General features: G+C 40.4%; 1 protein-coding gene across 6 annotated transcripts; it reads left to right on the top strand.

The window, feature by feature from the left end:
* The first annotated feature begins 471 nt into the window (after positions 1–471).
* On the top strand, positions 472–17,621 carry TMEM175 (transmembrane protein 175). 6 transcript variants are annotated; one of them, XM_065861761.2, is made up of 10 exons: positions 472–687; positions 1,185–1,223; positions 2,313–2,410; positions 4,201–4,252; positions 5,143–5,178; positions 8,097–8,180; positions 8,842–9,006; positions 10,348–10,426; positions 12,755–12,896; positions 13,401–17,621. In XM_065861761.2, the coding sequence occupies exons 1-10, from the start codon at positions 517–519 to the stop codon at positions 14,050–14,052; spliced, it is 1,518 nt and encodes a 505-aa protein (XP_065717833.1). In that variant the 5' UTR covers positions 472–516; the 3' UTR covers positions 14,053–17,621. The 6 variants fall into 6 exon arrangements, with proteins under 6 accessions (XP_065717833.1, XP_071657841.1, XP_071657843.1 ...); XM_071801742.1 differs by lacking the exon at positions 472–687 and adding an exon at positions 739–761; XM_071801741.1 differs by lacking the exon at positions 472–687 and adding an exon at positions 769–1,018.
* The last annotated feature ends 842 nt before the right edge of the window (positions 17,622–18,463 follow it).

Here is an 18,463-nt window from a genome sequence, read left to right as displayed (position 1 = left end):
AAAAGCCAAATCAAACCAAACCAAAAACCCAGAGGGAAATGGGTGGGGAAGATACTTGGGAATTCAGATGTGGATTTTAAAACATGATTTATAAACAAACTAAGAATCTCCAAACACAACAGCCTCTGGTAAGTGTAATCTTTGGTGTATATACACTAGCTGCAAAGAGCTTTGGTGGCAGGTAACATATTAACACATCATTTATAACACTGCTTCTTCCCCAGAAACCACCTGCCCATGTCACCTGTACCAGCCATCAACTTCAAGATTTCAAAACGCCAACACAGACATCCCCAGATGTACAGAAAATCGCTTTTAATTTATATGTATTTCCCTATTTCCAACAGAAGCACGAGCTCCCCTGGAAGCAGCTCCCCACTTCCCCGCACGGGTCCCCCGTTAAACCTCCCTCACGGGGAGCCGCCGCTCGCGCCTCACCTAGGGCCGTGCGAGAGCGAGCCCCGCCCCACTCAGCGGCCTCTCCCGCCGGCGCCGGGGGCGGAGCGCAGCGGGGCCATGTCGGCTCTGCGAGCTGCGGGCCCAGGCCCCTGCGGCGGGCAGGTGGAACCCGAGCCGGTGTCAGTGTGCAATCGGGGGCTGGAGCTGGAGTTGGGGAGCAGCAGGCAGACGTCGCACCGGCTATTGGCCTACAGCGACGCGCTGCTCTCCATCATCGCTACGGTGATGGTGAGCGCCCAGCCCAGGGGCGGCGTGGGGCCTGCTCAACCTGGCTGCGCCGTGGAAGAGGCACCGGCGGCGAGGTAGCGGGACTCAGGGCTGTCAGGCTCGGCACCCGCAGCTGGGCGGGTGAGGGGGAAAGCCCTGAGCAGCTGCAGCCTGTCCAGGGCTCTCCGGTCTGCGCCCGCTGCTTCCGAGGAGCCGTGTCCGCCTCTTACCACCAGCCCTGTTCCTGCAGCGCTGCCGCGAAATACCGGCGTCGATCCCCGAACCGGGGACTCGTGTGCCTGCGAGCGCGGCGGGCCAACCGCGGGCAGCGGTGCCCAGTCGTGGGGGCCAGGTAATGCGGTGTCCTTCGGCCGAAGAGTGCCGCCTTTCAGAACTGCAGGCTGTTAGTAGCTGTGTGAACCAGGAATATTTGCGGCCACCTGAAGCTTTTTTGGATTTTAATAAATTTCTCAATAAGGAAAATAATGTTAGGAACTAATAACTTTTTGTCGTTTCAGATTTTGCCCGTGGCTCACACAAAAATACATCCTGATCAGGTATTGTATGTGTTTTACTTTGTTGTTTCTCTTGTTTTTGCGAGTACGTGCAACATCCTAATTCAGAACCCCACTTCAAGTTCCAGACTTTCAAAAAGCCTAAACCATTAAGTAGCATTAAAGCCAAGAGAAACTTCCCGTAGGGGGAGGAACCATTGAGCTTGGGGTGAAAATTTGAATACTGAAGGTCTGTGTAATTTGCACAACTTCTGATAGTGAAACCTGCATGAACTGTACACGTAGGCCATAGATTTTATCTGGTTACTTCTGCATGAAAGATGAATTGACGATCTAACCAAAACGTCTTTCAGAAAGCATGTGCTCTTTTTGGTAATAGATTATCACTTCAAGAAGCTGCTTACATACTGCAAGCTGAATGCTGGTTTTAAGATCAGGTTAGTAATAAATGCAATGAGAATAAGCAAAAGTGGCAAAAGAAGACTACAGAAGTGTGAAAGAAACAGGAATATCAAGCAGCATAAATTAATCATTTGAGAAAGCGTAGAGAATTTTTAAATCACAATTTATTTTTCTGCTCTTAAAAACAGACATAGATGCAAATATTTTGTCTCATGTATTTTAGGAAACTCAGATATGCCACATGAATCTATTTAAGACATTGTGGTGGTACATGCAGAAGTTGCTGTGGTTAAGCCCTCCCCTTCCTCATTGTTGACAATCATCACATGAGAATGTGTGCAATGCTTCTACTCCAGAAGTCAATGCTAAGAAAATAAAAGAGGTGTTTTGTGGCCAGCCCTCCTCTAAAATCCATTTTCACAGTAACAGTGATGGGAGAGTGCATAAATGAATCACTAGTTGAACTGAGCACTGGGAAGCCCTTCTACAGGTTGAAGAGATATTTTGGTACATTGTTTGCCACTAACTGTGCATTTCAGCATACTTACAAGTCTTTAATAAACCAGTTTCTTTGCATGACAGTAAAAAGATTGCTGGAGGAGAAAAGCATTCCTGGCAGACATTTTCAGAGAAATGGACTGCAAGTCCTTCCTTATTTGCAGATACTGCTAGTAATTTCACAATGTAACATTTAACTTTCCTGTCTCTGGGTATCACTTTCTGTTTCAGAAACTAGGTGAAAGTGTTCAGCAACTTCTTCTAGCAAAAATTTCAGTCTACTTGATGACCTTCTTAATAGTCACAGTGGCATGGGCAGCTCATGTAAGGTAGGAACAGAGTGTTTAACTCCAGAGTTAAACAAAAACTATTGTTTAAAAGGACAGGAGGTAACGATGTGCCTGATACATTTCTGTCTTGCTGATAGGTTTCTGAATTGCCTGGATAATATAAAAATTCATTGTCAAGAAATGTTACCCTAAGCAGTGAATAACTAACTGTACTCTTACGCCACTGACACAGTGATATAGAGAAAATATTCTCTGTATTTTAAATTAGAGTTACTCTTTGTTTTACTTCATATTCTAAATGGGATTAAACCTCTAACTGTGCTGAAAAAGCATGACTTTGTAACTTGTGTACTACACAAATAGAGGAACTGATATACCACAGGTGGCCTAAAACTTACTGAAGTCCTCAGCAGTGCTTCTCACAAAATCAACTGTAATGTTGCAGGTGCTGCATTTTATAGAGCTTTGGACACTGCCATCTGCCCATGTCTTGGTAGTTGAAAAGAAATTGACATGCAGGCATCATACTGGAATTAGGACAGTTTTTGTTTGAATTTTAGAAATTTACAAGTGGACTATATTCTTTCCTTAAGTGGACTGACAGCATAGGCTGTCAGTCTCCAGTTAGTTCTAGGCCTTGCCTGTGTTTAAGTAAATAGGTGATTCTGTGATAGCTAATGATAGCTGTCCTGTGGCTCCTAAGCCTTGTGCAGCTCACTAGCAGACTGCTGGTTGTCCTGTCCTGGGTGTGTCAGATGGCAAAAGACAGAGCTGTTCTGGGACAAAACTGCTGTGGGAGAAAACAAACCGGTAGCCTGCCTTGTGAGTTGGCTACATGTCATCCTATAGCGAAGTGGAAAGTCCTACAGAGAATCATCATCAAATCCTGCTCCCAAATCATCCCCATATCATCCATTTTCCAAGCAATAATACCATTTGTAGCTCACTGCCTTGTTACATTTTTGGTATGTGAGTCAGTGGGTCAGAACTGACATCTGGATCACTTCTTCACAGATGAATTGGCTGTTCACAACAGTGAAATTTACTTCAAAGTAAATATATAATTTCAGGTATAGAGAAAGGATAGAGTAGCAGGAGAAAAAGAAAAGCGAACTTGCCACATCATATGCCACTTGTCCTTCAAATAGAAATGAAGTTCCAGAGGAGGGCCACAAAGATGATCAGAGTGCTGTAGCACCTCCCCTATGAAGACAGGCTGAGAAACTTGCAGTTGTTCAGCCTGAGAAAGGGAGGGTTTTGGGGAAACCTTGTAGGTGTTGTAGGAGACTTACATGAAAGCTGGAGAGGGAGTTTTAACAAGGGCAGGTAGTGATAGGATGAGTGTTACTGGCTTACAACCGAAAGTAGATTTAGATTAGATATAAGGAAGAAATTCTTCACTATGAGAGTGGTGAGGCACTGGAACAGGCTACCCAGAGAAGTTGTGGGTGCCCCATCCCTGGAAGTGTTCAAGGGCAGGCTAGATGGGGCTCTGAGCAACCTGGTCTAGTGGAAAGTGTTCCTGCCCATGGCAGCAGAGTTGGAACTAGATTATCTTTAAGGTCCTTCCAACCCAAACCATTCTATGATTCTATGAATAACTGCTCCATGATTGAACTTGATTGTTTGTATCTTGGTTTTCAGATTTTTCTAACACATTATTTTCATGTTTGAGCTAATGAGTTTTGACAGCACCTGGACTACTTGTATAAACTCTGGAGCAAAAGAAATCAGGTTGCCCTATAGTATCATAAAAGTACAATTTGTATACAGTGCTGTAAAGCATGTTTTGGGAGCTGACTTCATGATATCTTGCTTTGCCTTGGCAGGTTGTTTCAGGTGATAGAGCTTATAGATGATGTCCTTGCTCTTCTAAACCTGGTAAGCCTTGTCAGACAGGCTGGATGTTTAACTAGCAAGTAGAGGTAATTTTATTTTTTTAAGTCGGTATGTACATATTGAAAGGTTTTTAACTTAAATAGCTTAACTGCCAAATTTCTAAGTCAGGAAGATAAAAAGAACTTGAATTCCTCCTTGCCAAAGTGGCTGATTGATAATTAATTTGCTTTTAACTTCCACATGTTTTCCTATAAGCTAAAAGCCAGCTAAAAGCTGCAACAGCTTAGTCTGAAGTTCATGAGGGAATAGAAAAGGCACCTATGGCAAAAGCTTTTGACTCTGTTCCTCAGTGTCCAGCTGAAGTACCTGTCTTCCAGGCTTAATAAAATGTAACACTATCTTTTGTGGCAAAAAATCTTAAGCGGTAGGTTTGAATTACAGTTAAGTTTTCAGTCATTTTGCTGTTTAAGTTGCTCAGAAATTGATTCTGAAGTTTTCACAGCGATGCATTTCTTTGTGCTTGAGGTCTTTTTGTTTGTTTTATTTTTTAGATTTGGCCTTTTTTATATATGAAATATTTGTGATCAGAGATCAATGGTTTTGACAAATCAGGAGCACCTCTATAGAAGGTGTCATACTTTTGGCATTGTTACTTCAGGTTAAGAACCACAGCAAAACTCATGGTGTTGGTAACAAAACTGTAGTGTTTTCTAAAATAAGCCTGTGGAGTTTGAATAGCAAACATGGAAGATGTGTACAGAACTAGCCATTTGTTACAATCAAAGCTTAGCAACTTCCGAAATGTATTTTTTTTCAATGACACAGCACAAGCATTTAATTTGTTTTTGTTGCATCCTCTAGACACATCTTTAATGAGGGAATTGCTTGCTTTGTATTTTACCTGGTGTTTTGGTACTTTTTTTCTTTTTTAGGCTTGTATGATGATCATAACATTCTTGCCCTACACAGTAAGTGCTTTTCTAAAGTTTTATGTATGTTTAAATTATAGAGTTTTTTCTTTATTTATTTGGAAATACTTTACTGAAGTATTCAGATACCCAGGAAAGTGTTATTAATATTGTAGTATAAATATTATGGTATAAGTGCTGAATCCACTGTAATAGTTAAGGCTTACTTTTAAAAAAATTGTGGAGGGCACTTTATAACTTTCAATTACCCAATATTATAGACCTGGTAGAAAATTAGTATTATAGAAGAAAAATGACAGAAATTGAAAGTCATAGTTTCCAATAACTTATTTTTAAAATAAATAATAAAATATATATTTTTTTAAAGTAGCTGTATTGAAAAATGTTGAAGTTGCCTGGTGAGAATTTTGCATTTTGTAAGGGAACTAAAGCTGCATTTCAAACTCCTCTTTAGATGACAGAACATTTTCCTTTTGTAATCTAGACAGAATTCTTGGTATCACTTTTGTCTTACTCAGCAAGGTTGATTCTTGCAGCAAATAATTCATTTTTATTAAATCTGCAAATTTGATGTTCTGCAAATTTAATGTTCTGCACAATTTCTGATCAGATGACCTTTGGACCTTTGAAAGCATATTTGCAAGCGAACACCATATTAGCAGAACAAAGCACTTGCTTAAAATGCATCTTGACTTTTATGGTATATGCAAAACAGATTTATATGACAGGCCCCTGTTTCATTGTGGATATATCTGTGTTACATAATAAGGCTGTGGTCAGTAAAACAATATCAGCAAGAGCACATACTTCTTTGCTTTGAAGCTGAAATAATTTGTCAGTGTTACCCTAATACTACTCCCTGTTTTTCCCCACCAATGATGCTGCAGAAACTAATACAGCAGGGAGTCATGGAGGTAGAGAAATTAAAAGATTGAAAAAGGTCTCCTAATATCAAGAATTTTTACAGCTAAGAACATCTTGTCTACTGAAAACACTGCTAAACTTTATGCTAAGCTACAAGCCTCTGTCTACAGTGCTGGAGGCTGTCATGAGGAGCCCCATACCCCTGAGGCCCTAGAGGAAGTCAGGACGATGAAGGAGTTTGCCTTGGTTGATGAGGACTGGGTTAGGGAGCAGTTAGGCAATCTGGACATCCATAAATCCATGGGTCCAGATGGCATGCACCCACAGGTGCTGAGGGAGCTGGCTGAAGTCGTTGCTAGGTCACTCTCCATCATCTTTGCTAAGTCGTGGGAAATCGGAGAGGTGCCTGAGGACTGGAGGAAAGTAAATGTCACTCCAGTCTTCAAAAAGAGCAAGAAGGAGGATGCAGGTAACTATAGACCAGTCAGCCTCACCTCCATCGCTGGAAAGGTGATGGAACAACTTGATGCCATGTCAAGGCATATCAACGATAAGAGGGCCATTAGGGGCAGTCAACATGGCTTCACCAAGGGGAAGTCATGCTTGACCAACCTCATAGCCTTTTATGAATACATAACCAGGTGGATAGATGATGGTAAAGCAGTGGATGTGGTCTATCTTGATTTCTGTAAAGCATTTGACACAGTCCCCCACAGCATCCTCACAGTTAGGCTGAGGAAGTGTGGACTGGTTGATCAGGAAGTGAGGTGGACTGGGACCTGGCTGAAGGAAAGAAGCCAGAGAGTTGTGGTCCATGGGACAGAGTCTAACTGGAGGCCTGTATCTAGTGGAGTCCCTCAAGGGTCGGTACTGGGACCAGTGCTACTCAATATATTCATCAATGACTTGGATGAGGGAATAGAAGGCACTGTCAACAAGTTTGCTAATGACATCAGAGAAGAGTGGCTGACATGCCAGAAGGCTGTGCTGCCATCCAGCGAGACCTGGACGGGCTGAAGACTTGGGCATGGAAAAATTTCATGAAGTATAACAAGGGCAAGTGTAGAGTCTTGCATCTGGGCGGGAACAACCCCAGGTTCCAGTGTGAACTGGGGAAGGACCTGTTGGAGAGCAGTGTAGGGGAAAGGGACCTGCGGGTCCTGGTTGACAGCAGGATGACCATGAGCCAGCACTGTGCCCTTGTGGCCAGGAAGGCCAATGGCATCCTGGGGTGTATTAGAAGGGGTGTGGTCAGTAGCTAGAGAGAGGTTCTCCACCCCCTCTACTCTGCCCTGGTGAGACCGCATCTGGAATATTGTGTCCAGCTCTGGGCCCCTCAGTTCAAGAAGGACAGGGAACTGCTGGAGAGAGTCCAGCGCAGGGCAACAAAGATGATTAAGGGAGTGGAGAATCTCCCTTACAAGGAAAGGCTGAGGGAGCTGGGTCTCTTTAGCTTGGAGAAGAGGAGACTGAGGGGTGACCTCATTAATGTTTATAAATATGTAAAGGGTGAGTGTCATGAGGATGGAGCCAGGCTCTTCTTGGTGACAACCAATGATAGGACAAGGGGCAGTGGGTACAAACTGGAACACAGGAGGTTCCACTTAAATATGAGAAGAAACTTCTTCTCAGTAAGAGTAACACAACACTGGAACAGGATGCCCAGGGAGATTGTGAAGTCTCCTTCTCTGGAGACATTCAAAACCTGCCTGGACACATTCCTGTGTAACCTCATCTAGGTGTTCCTGCTCCAGCAGGGGGATTCAACTAGATGATCTTTTGAGGTCCCTTGCAATCCCTAACATTCTGTGATTCTGTGAAGACAGTCTGTAGCTACTATGGAGACATAGTGTCAGAGAGGTTAAGATTTTGCAGTATCAACATCAGAACAGAGCCATTTCTCCAGATGCCTTTGGTTTAGATGCCTGCATGTTTGTGACTAGAAATTGCATTTAGTGGAATTATGTTGAAATGCAAAGTATTAATAAGGTTTTTGACTTTCAGTATTGAATGAAGAGTGCTTCTGTTTCTCTACTGTTACTCCTACATTGCATCTTAATTCAATCTTTGATCTCATTGCATTTTTTTTCTAGTTTTCCTTAATGGCCTCCTTTCCAGAGGTACCTTTTGGCATTTTCCTGTTCAGTGTCTGTGCTGTTGTCGTTGGCCTTATACAGGTATTAGAGCTATCCATTTACCTTTTCACTTTTAAATAGATTTTCTTGGGTAGAACTAAAATTAGATTTCTTAACTATGCATATAAATTACTAAATGTCTTTTTTGTTTGTATAGCATTCTTTTTCAAATTTGTGTTTGTTGTGATAATATAGTATCTGTATGTAAGATGAAAATTTGCATTGCCACTGTCCTTTGAAACTGAGTTCTGCAACTAAATCAGCTGATCTCAAAGTCCACAGACTAGTAATTAATTTCCCGCTCATTAAAAGTGCCTTGGGGAAATAGCAGTTGACTTTTCATGCTGAGATTCTTACTGAACCATGCAGCAATAGCTGAGTGAACATGGGCTTTCAGTCTCAGTCCAATTACACTGGTTTTCTACTGGTGCAGTGCCTTGTCACTTTCGTTCCCGTATTGTGGAGGTCTTCATTCTTCTTTATATAAGGTCCATGGTCGTGACAGGCTCTGCAGAGGAGACTAAAATCTTGACATGGAGTGTACCGTGAAATCTCAGTGTTTCTAAGACAAGCCCTCCATGTTAGAACAAATAATAAGGTTGAAAGTGTGTTGGAATTTGTTGATTTATAGTTTACCTGGTTTTATTTGAAATGCTGCATATACTTGTTTGTAATAACTTCAGTAATGTTCTTCTCCTTGTAGGCTGTGATAGTAGTGTATGGATTCTATCACCCACACTTACTGAATCAACAGATACAGGTGTCTGAAAATCAGAATTTCTATAAACGACGTATCTTAAAGATTATCCTGAGAGGACCACTTTTATGCTTTTTAGCAGCCATCTTTTCCTTTTTCTTTATTCCTTTGGTAAGTTTTCCCAGTTAACCAAAGACTTTGATTCAGCAGTTTATACTAGTTGTACTTAGGACATGTCCATGTTAAACTTGCAGATTTTCCCAGTTCTGTGATGTTGTAATCATGGATGCTGTTTTGCATTGAAGGTGTTCAGTTCACAGATACAATCCGTAATTTGATCCATGAGTTTGGGTAGTTTTGAAATAATACTCTGCTACAATATTTGCTTTACTTTCTACACCTGATTTTTTTTAATGCTTTTCTTAATTAGAAGCAGGTCTTCTAAACTGTAATGTAGCATGTTTCTTATCATAAGTAGGTGAGATAACGTGGAAGGTTACATGAAATAAACATCACATTGCACAAACTTGCAAGTGAAGATATTTGCTGCACTAATTCGGTGTGTAAGAGCAAATAGCATAAGCAGACCAGTTAGCCAGCCTGCACCTCAAAACAGCTATTTTTAGCTAAGGCCTGTTCTTACACAGCCTTCTTCTCTGCCATCCTTATTAAATAGCTTTTGTCTTTCTCAGAATTCCCACTTAGAACTGAAATCTAGTTTTTGGATTTATCCTGAGCTTCCTTTCCTTTATCTTGTTGTTTAGGAAAAGGTGGTTTTAACTGAATTTTGAGAGAGTTTCGATGGGAATTACCAGTGTTTAAACAACCCCCAAATTTGACAGGAATCAGGTTGCTGTTGATAGAAAGGGACAGTTGATTCCAAATGTGAAAAGGCCTAATTTTAATTGAAAATATGTTTTTCTCTTGCACCCTTACTTCCCTCTAGTCCCTTACCTTGTTCACTAGTGTATTTTCTTTTAATATCAAAAAACAGTGAAATCAGTCTCCAAGCTGCTCTTGTGCTTAGACCTATGCAAAACCTATGAACCACTTACGACCCAGCAAGATTTCTTTGGGACACAAGTAGTAGAATCATAGAATATCTCAAGCTGGAAGGCACCCATAAGGATCATGTGGGATAGTTCTCTAACTTCCAAGTAAATCATTACTGCATTTTTGTTAGCAGAATTATTTCCTCTCTTGTTTTAGCTTGCTTCATAATTGGTACTGAATTAGGTATCAGAAATCAGTGTTAGGTTGCACATGTGATATTCAGGAGGTGCGTGTCCATTTCAGGCCAGTCTTTTCTGTGAAATCAAGATTTATTTTCTCAATGTGATTACACCTAAAGATTGAGAGTAGTAATATTAATATTAATGTTAATATTAATCATTAATATTAATATTAATGTTGATATTATTAATATAATGTAATGTAATATAATATTAAGCTTGGAAGGTAATTTATATTTTGATAACTAAATTTAAACTGTGTTCATTTTCCTCTCCATAGTCTTACGTACTTCTTGGGCTTGTAATAATTTTTCCACATCTCACTCGATTCGCTGCATGGTGTAAAACCAAAATTGTTGGTGAGTAACAATATTTGCAGGAGTATGTTCAGATCTGTTATTATGTTGTCAACATGTTCTCCAGATAGCCTGAAATAAAGTAATCTCAGTTCTACTTTCAGTCTTGGAACATAGTGATTTGGGTGTTTATTGCTGTGCTTCCAAGCAGTTTATCCGTCACTCCCTGGTTTGCCTTGACATGTGAATTCAAATATGATTTCTGAGTGCAGAACCTCTCTGGTTTGTCCTGAATATACATGTGCATGCACATACAAGTACATGAAGAATAGCTGCAGGACACCTATCCGTTCTCCTTCCTAAAAAAGGGAGCACCGAGATTGAAAAAGATAGGAAGGAAACTCTGTGCCTGTATCACTTTCTTCCCACTAATACTGTATGGTCCCACATTTTCAAACTGGCAGGCGGAGCACCTATAATTCAAACTTTTTCAGGGTAATTAACTGTTTAGGTTGCAACATCTCATTAACTGCTGTGGTTTAAAGGTTTAAGTCAATGTAAATCCATGCTTCCTTCCCTCATGCTTCTGTTCTTTCTGCCCACCTTGTGTCAGCACTAACACATGCACAACCATGCCAATAGCCAGAGCTGCTCTTAAACTCTGTTGAGTAGGAGGTTGCCAGTAGCAAAATAAAGGAGAAGGTGGTATTGTGCAACCTACTCAGCCAAAAGGTGGAGCATCCCTCTTTGAGAGCAATATAAACTGACCACAAAACCACTGAGCTGATCATGTCTTTGGAATTGGCACTCCTGAGGTGAGTCAGAAGAATAACACTTTTGTGCTGCTGTTGAGCCTCGTACAATTCCGTATGTGTACACTGCAAATGTAAACATACTTCTGACTTCCCCATGTGGCAGTAATAATACACAGAAATACTCTGAAATCACAGAATCACTTCAATTGGAAGAGATCCTTAGGATCATTGAGTCCAACCATAACCTAATTCTAGCACTAAACCCTGAGAACCTCATCTAAACACCTTTTAAAGACCTCCAGGGATGGGGACTCAATCACTTCCTTAAGCAGTCTGTTCCAGTGCCTGACAACCCCCTCTGTGCATAATTTTTTCCTAATATCCAGTCTGAACCTCCCCTGGTGCAACTTGATGCCATTTCTTCTTGTCCTATCACTTGCTACTCGGGAGAAGAGACCAACACCCTCCATGCTACAACCTCCTTTCAGGTAGTTGTAGACAGCCATAAGGTCTCCTCCTTTTCTCCAGGCTAAACAGCCCCAGTTCCCGCAACTGCTTCTCATCAGATTTGTGCTCCAGGCTCCTCACCAGCTTCGTCACCCTCCTCTGCACTCTCCAGCACCTCAATGTCGTTCTTATGATGAGGGGCCCAAAACTGAACACAGTATTCAAGGTCGGGCCTCACCAGAGCCGAGTAGAGTGGCACAATCACTTCTCTAGTCCTGCTGGCCACACTATTTCTGATACAAGACAGGATGCTGTTGGCCTTTTTGGCCACCTGGGCACACTGCTGGCTCATTCAGCTGGCTGTCAATCAGTACCCCCAGATCCCTTTCTGCCTGGCAGCTTTCCAGCTCTCGAAGCCAGAGAATAAACACATACAAACATTGCCTGTGCCTACTGTGACAGGGGCACTGGAGTTTGCAGTCAGGCCATGTCTATGTATGTCTCACCTTGTCAAATGGCTGACTTAAATTACTGCTCTATGGTCTGAGTTGTGATTACAGTTACTTTTCATTCATTTCCTCTCCTTATTTCTTCTAGAAGCTGTACCATTTTCTTTGTTCCAACCTATACTCCTGAAGTGGTGTACCTTGGCTGGCAGTTCAGATTTCAGTCTTTAGGGATGTGTTTGACTTTTCCTATATGAGGTCCAGAACCCCACCTTTTGGCTAAGACTGGATTTATTTTAAAGCAGACCATTTGATGTCCCAGTGCAGCCCTGTGCTCCACTGAGTTTTTTCTCCCACACAGTATAAATTCTCTGTCTTAGAGGATATGCAGGTATTAGGGCTTCCTGAGATATAGCATCAGATTTGTTTAGCTCAAATTATTTGTTCAATTATAGCTTTGAGTCATTATGCACTTGGTGGAAATGGTCTGCCATGTAGTTTAAAGGACAGGGCTTTTTTGTCCCTGAAGCACTTGTCCGGAAAGCAACATGAACTTCAGGGGGGAGGTACAGCTGCTGAAAAAAGTGGAGTGACTGACCTGTGTGAATGAATGGCACCCTTCTTTCTTCCTTAATGGTTTTGGCAGGTGGGGAGAAAAGGAGGTCACATTAGGTTGTTTAACTACCTTGCTTTATACTTCCTGATTTTGTCTTTCGTTAGTAAACATCTGGATTTGCTTCCAGGTCAGAGAGATGAAGAGGAGGAACACCAGAGCTTAGAAACCTTCACTTTTTACCTCAGCGAGCCTCTGAGTAAGGAACGGGTAGAAGCATTCAGTGATGGAGTCTATGCTATTGTAGCAACCCTGCTGATTTTGGATATATGGTAAGGCTTTCTGTTGCCTCTTACACATCATATTGTTAAATATGATATTAACTTTTATCTATATGTAATATTTGAGGAAATAAAATTAACCAAAAGTTGCCTTATAAAACCTGCAGCAGTTGCTTTACAGTATGATTTTCTGGAAAGATACATGCCCACGTTTCAGCAGAAGTGATCATCAGTCTATTTAATGTTTATTGGATGGGAGACTTGAAGAACAAAGCTTCCTTTTTGCTTAGTTTTCAGATAAAAGGCTGATTAGTCACTGGGGCAACCTTATTACATTAATGTAAAGGAATGTCAACTTACTTTCAGATTTTTTTTCGGATCTAATTTATTTGCAGAGCTGTTATTTGAAATGCTGTTTTTAAGTTACAAATTAGAGAACTACTAACTGGACGCCTGTTCCCTACTTGCTCACAGTAAAGCAACATAGTTCAGTGTTGCTCCAGGTATGTTTTTATAACAGCAATATTCAAAATAAAGTGAGTTTTCTCTCTACAGTGAAGACAACGTCCCTGATCCTAGAGAAGTTGAGGAGAGGTTCCATGGCAGCCTTCTTGAAGCTTTACGTGAATATGGACCAAACTATCTTGCCTACTTTGGCTCATTTGTAACAATTGGTCTCCTGTGGTTTGTCCATCACTCACTTTTTCTTTATGTAACAAAAGCTACACGATTAATGGGGCTCCTTAATATACTTTCATTGGCTTTCATTGGTGGGCTTCCGCTAGCTTACCAGCTGACCAGTGAATTTGCGGAAAAATCTCACAATGAAATAGAAGCCATTCAGGTCAGCTGTGTTATCACTTTCTTTGCCAGCATATTTCAGTTTGCAATATGGACTACAGCCCTCCTCTGTGAAAGGGAAACTTTGCATCCTTTTGCTAGATACGGTGGCAAAGAGCATGCCTTCATGTTTGCAAAGCTAGCTCTCTACCCTTGTGTAAGCCTTGGGGCCTTCTTTCTAACGTGCTTATTAAGTGAATTTAGCACAGCAATTTTCCATCTTATGCAGATTGTAATCCCATTTGCTTTTCTTGCCTTACGCATTTTTGTTAGAATTTCTTTAACTGTCATAAGGTCCATGATGTCTCTCTCCAGACGGAAGGTTGTATTGTTAGAAGAAGAGGAGGCATGTTTATCTCCTACGTAAACACTGTCCTAAATTTCCACGCAGTGCATGTGAAGTTATAGCATTAACTTCAGTTTTCCTAACTCACATTATCTTCATTTCTGGATTATATTGACCTAAAACAAAGTTTGTATTGTCTATAACTGGGGCATATTTAAGTTTTGGCTGGTCATGCTTGAGAGTCTTCAAAACCTGTAATTGAAAAAATTGGGTAAGTAAGGGATACAAAAAAAAAAAAGTGTTCTGCTTCGTTTAGAGTTAGTCTTTGGGATAAAAAAAATGCTGCTTGACATGTAGCTGCAGGAGTGATCAATTAAGAAGTGCACAAACAGATGCCCAGAAAAATGCTTTTTTTTTTCTGAAATACAGCAGTCATTACAGCAGCCCAACACAGGTATAGAAGCTGGTGAGACTTGGAAGACATGGGAGACCTCTGAATGGTGCATCATGACAGAACCTTTGTGCATACAGGTTGCTGTTCTCCCTTTTTTTTTTTTAATGGTTACAGTGTCTCTTCTGCAGAGTCAGAAACTTGTGATAGCATTTTGAAAACAACTTGTGTTTGACTGGCTGTGAGCATGAGTTAGGTGGGAGCTGTAACTGTGACTTGTATGCAGTCTTCCAGGCTCTGTGAACACAAGTTCTTCAAACCTATCTGTTGATTTAAAAAAATATGTGTACTTAACAAATGAGGATTCATGTGGCTATGTATCCAAGGTTTGAACTAGCTTTGGTATCTTCCAGGGAAGAGACTCAAAGACCTATGGACTAGAGGTAAATTTGTTTTCAGTTCTGAAGCAGCTGCTCATCTAAAATGAAAGGTTTGGATTTCTTAGGCTTTTGGTGTCTATTTTTGTGCCTGTTGAAAGAAACATCCTTCTTTTATTCCGATGACATGATGTCATATTCAGAGAGAACATAAGACTTTCCTGCCAATATAAGAGTTTCCTATCAAGTAAGGGAGTTGAGTTTTTCCCTAAGTAGAGATATGTGAGCCTCAGCAAGACAGCAAAAGTAACTAAGCATGTAGAAGTTCCAGCCCATGGCATGTTGAATTTTTTTACGCTTACGCACAGTTTGATAAGCTTTATTCTTATCAAACATTACCCTGCAGAGAGCTGTACAGAAGGACTGGGCAAAGATGTCTGGCCTCTGGCTGCCCTGGAAGCCTTTACGTTTCTTTTTTTGGCAGAGCCATTAGTTTGTATCTTGAACTGTCATAGTGCCTGGTAACTTAATGCCATATTTGAAGGCATTTGAGGGATTTTGTTGTTCCGCTTAAACAAACAAAAAAACAACCAAACAAAACAAACCGGTGGCAAACTATGCCTGGAGTACTTGCTAGTGAAAGCAAATTCAAATATCTTATTTCAGTTGAGATCAGTTGTGAAAGCACTTGTGCTTTTGGTTTTAAGCACCTTGGCACCAATATGTAATCGTTAGTATTTCATACACACTTGTTATGAAAGGGGTTTTATACCTGGTTGACTTGCAGTAGGATTCTGCATTGTGTTGTATTACAGGGTGTTTCTGATATTTAACAAAAGCACTTTTGGTTCTATACGGTTTTGCTTCTAATGTGCAGCAGGCACATAATAAGCAGTGAATATGTGTATTTGTAATAGATTTCAATCAGTGAAAAAACAAAGATGTAGTACTTTATTTCTGCTCTGCAGGTGAAATTGAAATCTCATCTCTACAATTAAAATTATATTGAACATTCTTTTTATTTTTTTTCCTTCAAAATCATCAAGGTCCCTTTCAACCTCAACCATTCTGTGATTTTGTGTGAAACACCCAAAAGCTTTTAATGTGAAGTAAAGAAACATTGATTTTACTTCTGTTGGTACTTGAAAAAAATGAGACCTGAAACTGAATCTGACCGAAGAGTTTCATTCCAGTGTTTACAGGGATGCTTTGAAGAGTGGTGACTTGCAATGTATAAGTACTACAAGGAGCTGTATTGGCTAACTAATACGTTTTTCCTTTTTTTTTTTTTTTTTCCCCCACTTGCCAGTGAGTAATTTGTTCTGCAGAAAGAACGATTCTTCTTTTGCTTGTAGTCAAGATACTGTTATTCAGTCCAAATTTATTAATAAATCAGAACCTAAACTTGAGGACAAACTTGACCTGAAGTTTTGAAAAATCAGAATTGATTTAGGGTAATTCTGATTGGTTTAGTAAGGTCTGGAGAAACAAACTGCATTTCAGAACAAGGCATTAATATGAACTGTGTTTCTCAAGTAGATTCCCAAATCTAATTGTAACCAGCTGTTCTTTACAAAATTAGTAATGACCACAGGTGTTTATCCCTAGAAAAATTAAAGTGAAACAAAATTATTATAATGATCTCAGAATCACAGAATGGATGAGGTTGGAAGGGATCTCTGTAGACTGTCTAGTCCAAACCTCCTGTTGAAAATAGGATTGGCTAGAGCTGGTTGCTAAGGTCTGTGCCCAGTCAGACTTTAAGCATCTACCCAGATGGAGACACCACAGCCACTCAACAGATCAACCTGTTTCAATGTCCAATCACCCCTAGACTGGGAAAGAAAAAAAAAAGAAAAAAAAAAAAAAAATTTGTACAAGAGATGCTCCAGCGCCTGCATTGTCTCCATTGCCCTTCAGTGGGTTTGACCTAGAATGTCCATGTCTCTCCTGTAATGGAGAGAGGAGAGCTGGACATAGCATGCTGGATGTGCTCTCACCAATCACTTCCTTTGACTTGCCAGTGGTATTCTTCTTAAGTCCAGGAGGCTGCTGGCCCCCTTTGCCAGAATAGTAGTTTTAACTAAATAAAATCTCCTGAAAGAAAGAAGTAAAATTGCAGTAAAATATTGTGGTAAAACTTCCCTTCTAGTGACAATTTTTTTGCCTGTGGTACTGGTAAAATTGCAGTAAAATATTGTGGTAAAACTTCCCTTCTAGTGACAATTTTTTTGCTTGTGGTACTAGTACTGCCAGTCAGGAACAACTGTCTCCCAAACTGAATAGGTCAGGTCGAACAAAATGTGGTAATGCATGGTAGGGTATTTGAGAAGTCTGTTGTCCTCAGTTCACAACTGTGATTCCATAATGATGTCTGTTTTGTTTGTTCAGACTGTTTGGCCTTGTTAAAGGATAAATTCTAGATTAACCTATTCAAGACATTAAAAAATGGTAACACCCACTGCCAGCACTGTCGTCTCTGCTTTCCATAACAAATTGTGCTAGCTGAAAAATTCTGCTAAAGAATGCTGGAGGATCAAAGTTCGTTTGGAGCCTCCAGGATAATGACGAGTGTATAGAGCTCTTAATTCACTTTAAAAGAGTCAACAGTCATAGCAGGAGTTCTTTGCAGAGACAGGATCTATGTTTAAACACTATAAACATTGTAAATGGTTTATGACTTTTTTCCCATATTTTATGAAAACAATTGAATCAGTGCAAGTAATTCTCTTACTACTTACCAGGAAGTTGTTTCTTACGATGACTCCAACTTCCATGTAAGTTTAGAGCAGACATAGTCAAAGTTGTTGTTTGGCATCTGATAAAACAAGAGCAGCTCTTGTGATTGTTTTTTTCAGTAAAATAAAGTCAGTCGCCAGGAATTTTGGACTTGCTCAGTTTGATTTTTCAGTGTAAGGGTACTTGACAGTAGTGAGCAAAGCTTAAATTCACTATAGGAACTTGGTTTGCAGTTTTCAGAAACCTGTAGGGTGACTCAGGACAGTGTCAGGTAACTGTGACCTATTTGGTTGCTACTGTTGAATGGGGCAGAAAGACAAATGTTTTTGTGGTGAGAAGAAAACACACAGATACCTTTCAATGCTTGTAATTTGAGATTTTATTGCAGGTAACTACATAGTGCTATTTACTCTTCCTCTTCTTCTCCCTGTGTGATGGTGCAGTATTGTGACTTGTTGTCCAAGTTGCCTGCTGCATCATTAGGGGAAAAACAGAACATTTGTTCTATCATCAAAAGAAACAAAGAGCAGTAATGATTTTTCCTCAAAGCTTTAGTGCTTTCTGTTTCAACATCCAGCACAGGGATGTCATTCAATTAATTGCTCAAAATCACTAAAAAATGGAGCATTTTGTTGCTTTGAATAAATCAAGCTCAATCAGTAACTCACTAAAGCATTTCTGCACAGCAAAATCTCACAAAATGACTTAGTGTTAATTTGTAAAGGCATTGGTTCACGAGCAGAATCTGCTGTTACTGACAGAGTCCTTCTGTAGAACTGATTTTTTTTTAGAAAGATATAAAACATGCTTTTCTTTTTTTACCCTATTTTAGGAGTGGAATTTTTAACATATGGAACTGCCTTTTTAAAAAGTAATTTGTATTTAGCATCTGCATTCATGTAAGTGACAACTCAAGTCAGCAATGAATTTGTTAACCTGGGCCATCAGAAGACATTTAAGGCTGGTGGTACACAGAAAAGGCTAG

The sequence above is a fragment of the Patagioenas fasciata genome, chromosome Z, assembly GCF_037038585.1.
Source record: "Patagioenas fasciata isolate bPatFas1 chromosome Z, bPatFas1.hap1, whole genome shotgun sequence".
Lineage (NCBI taxonomy): Eukaryota > Metazoa > Chordata > Aves > Columbiformes > Columbidae > Patagioenas > Patagioenas fasciata.
The sequence above is the reverse complement of the archived record's forward strand: the minus strand, read 5'-3'. Positions and strand labels throughout refer to the sequence as shown.

Excerpts from the sequence above, each read along its gene's own strand:
- TMEM175 (XM_065861761.2), top strand. The coding sequence starts at position 517 with ATGTCGGCTCTGCGAGCTGCGGGCCCAGGCCCCTGCGGCGGGCAGGTG. Across the intron at positions 688-1,184 it reads CCATCATCGCTACGGTGATG|ATTTTGCCCGTGGCTCACAC; the intron begins GTGAGCGCCCAG and ends TTGTCGTTTCAG. Across the intron at positions 9,007-10,347 it reads CCTTTTTCTTTATTCCTTTG|TCTTACGTACTTCTTGGGCT; the intron begins GTAAGTTTTCCC and ends TCCTCTCCATAG.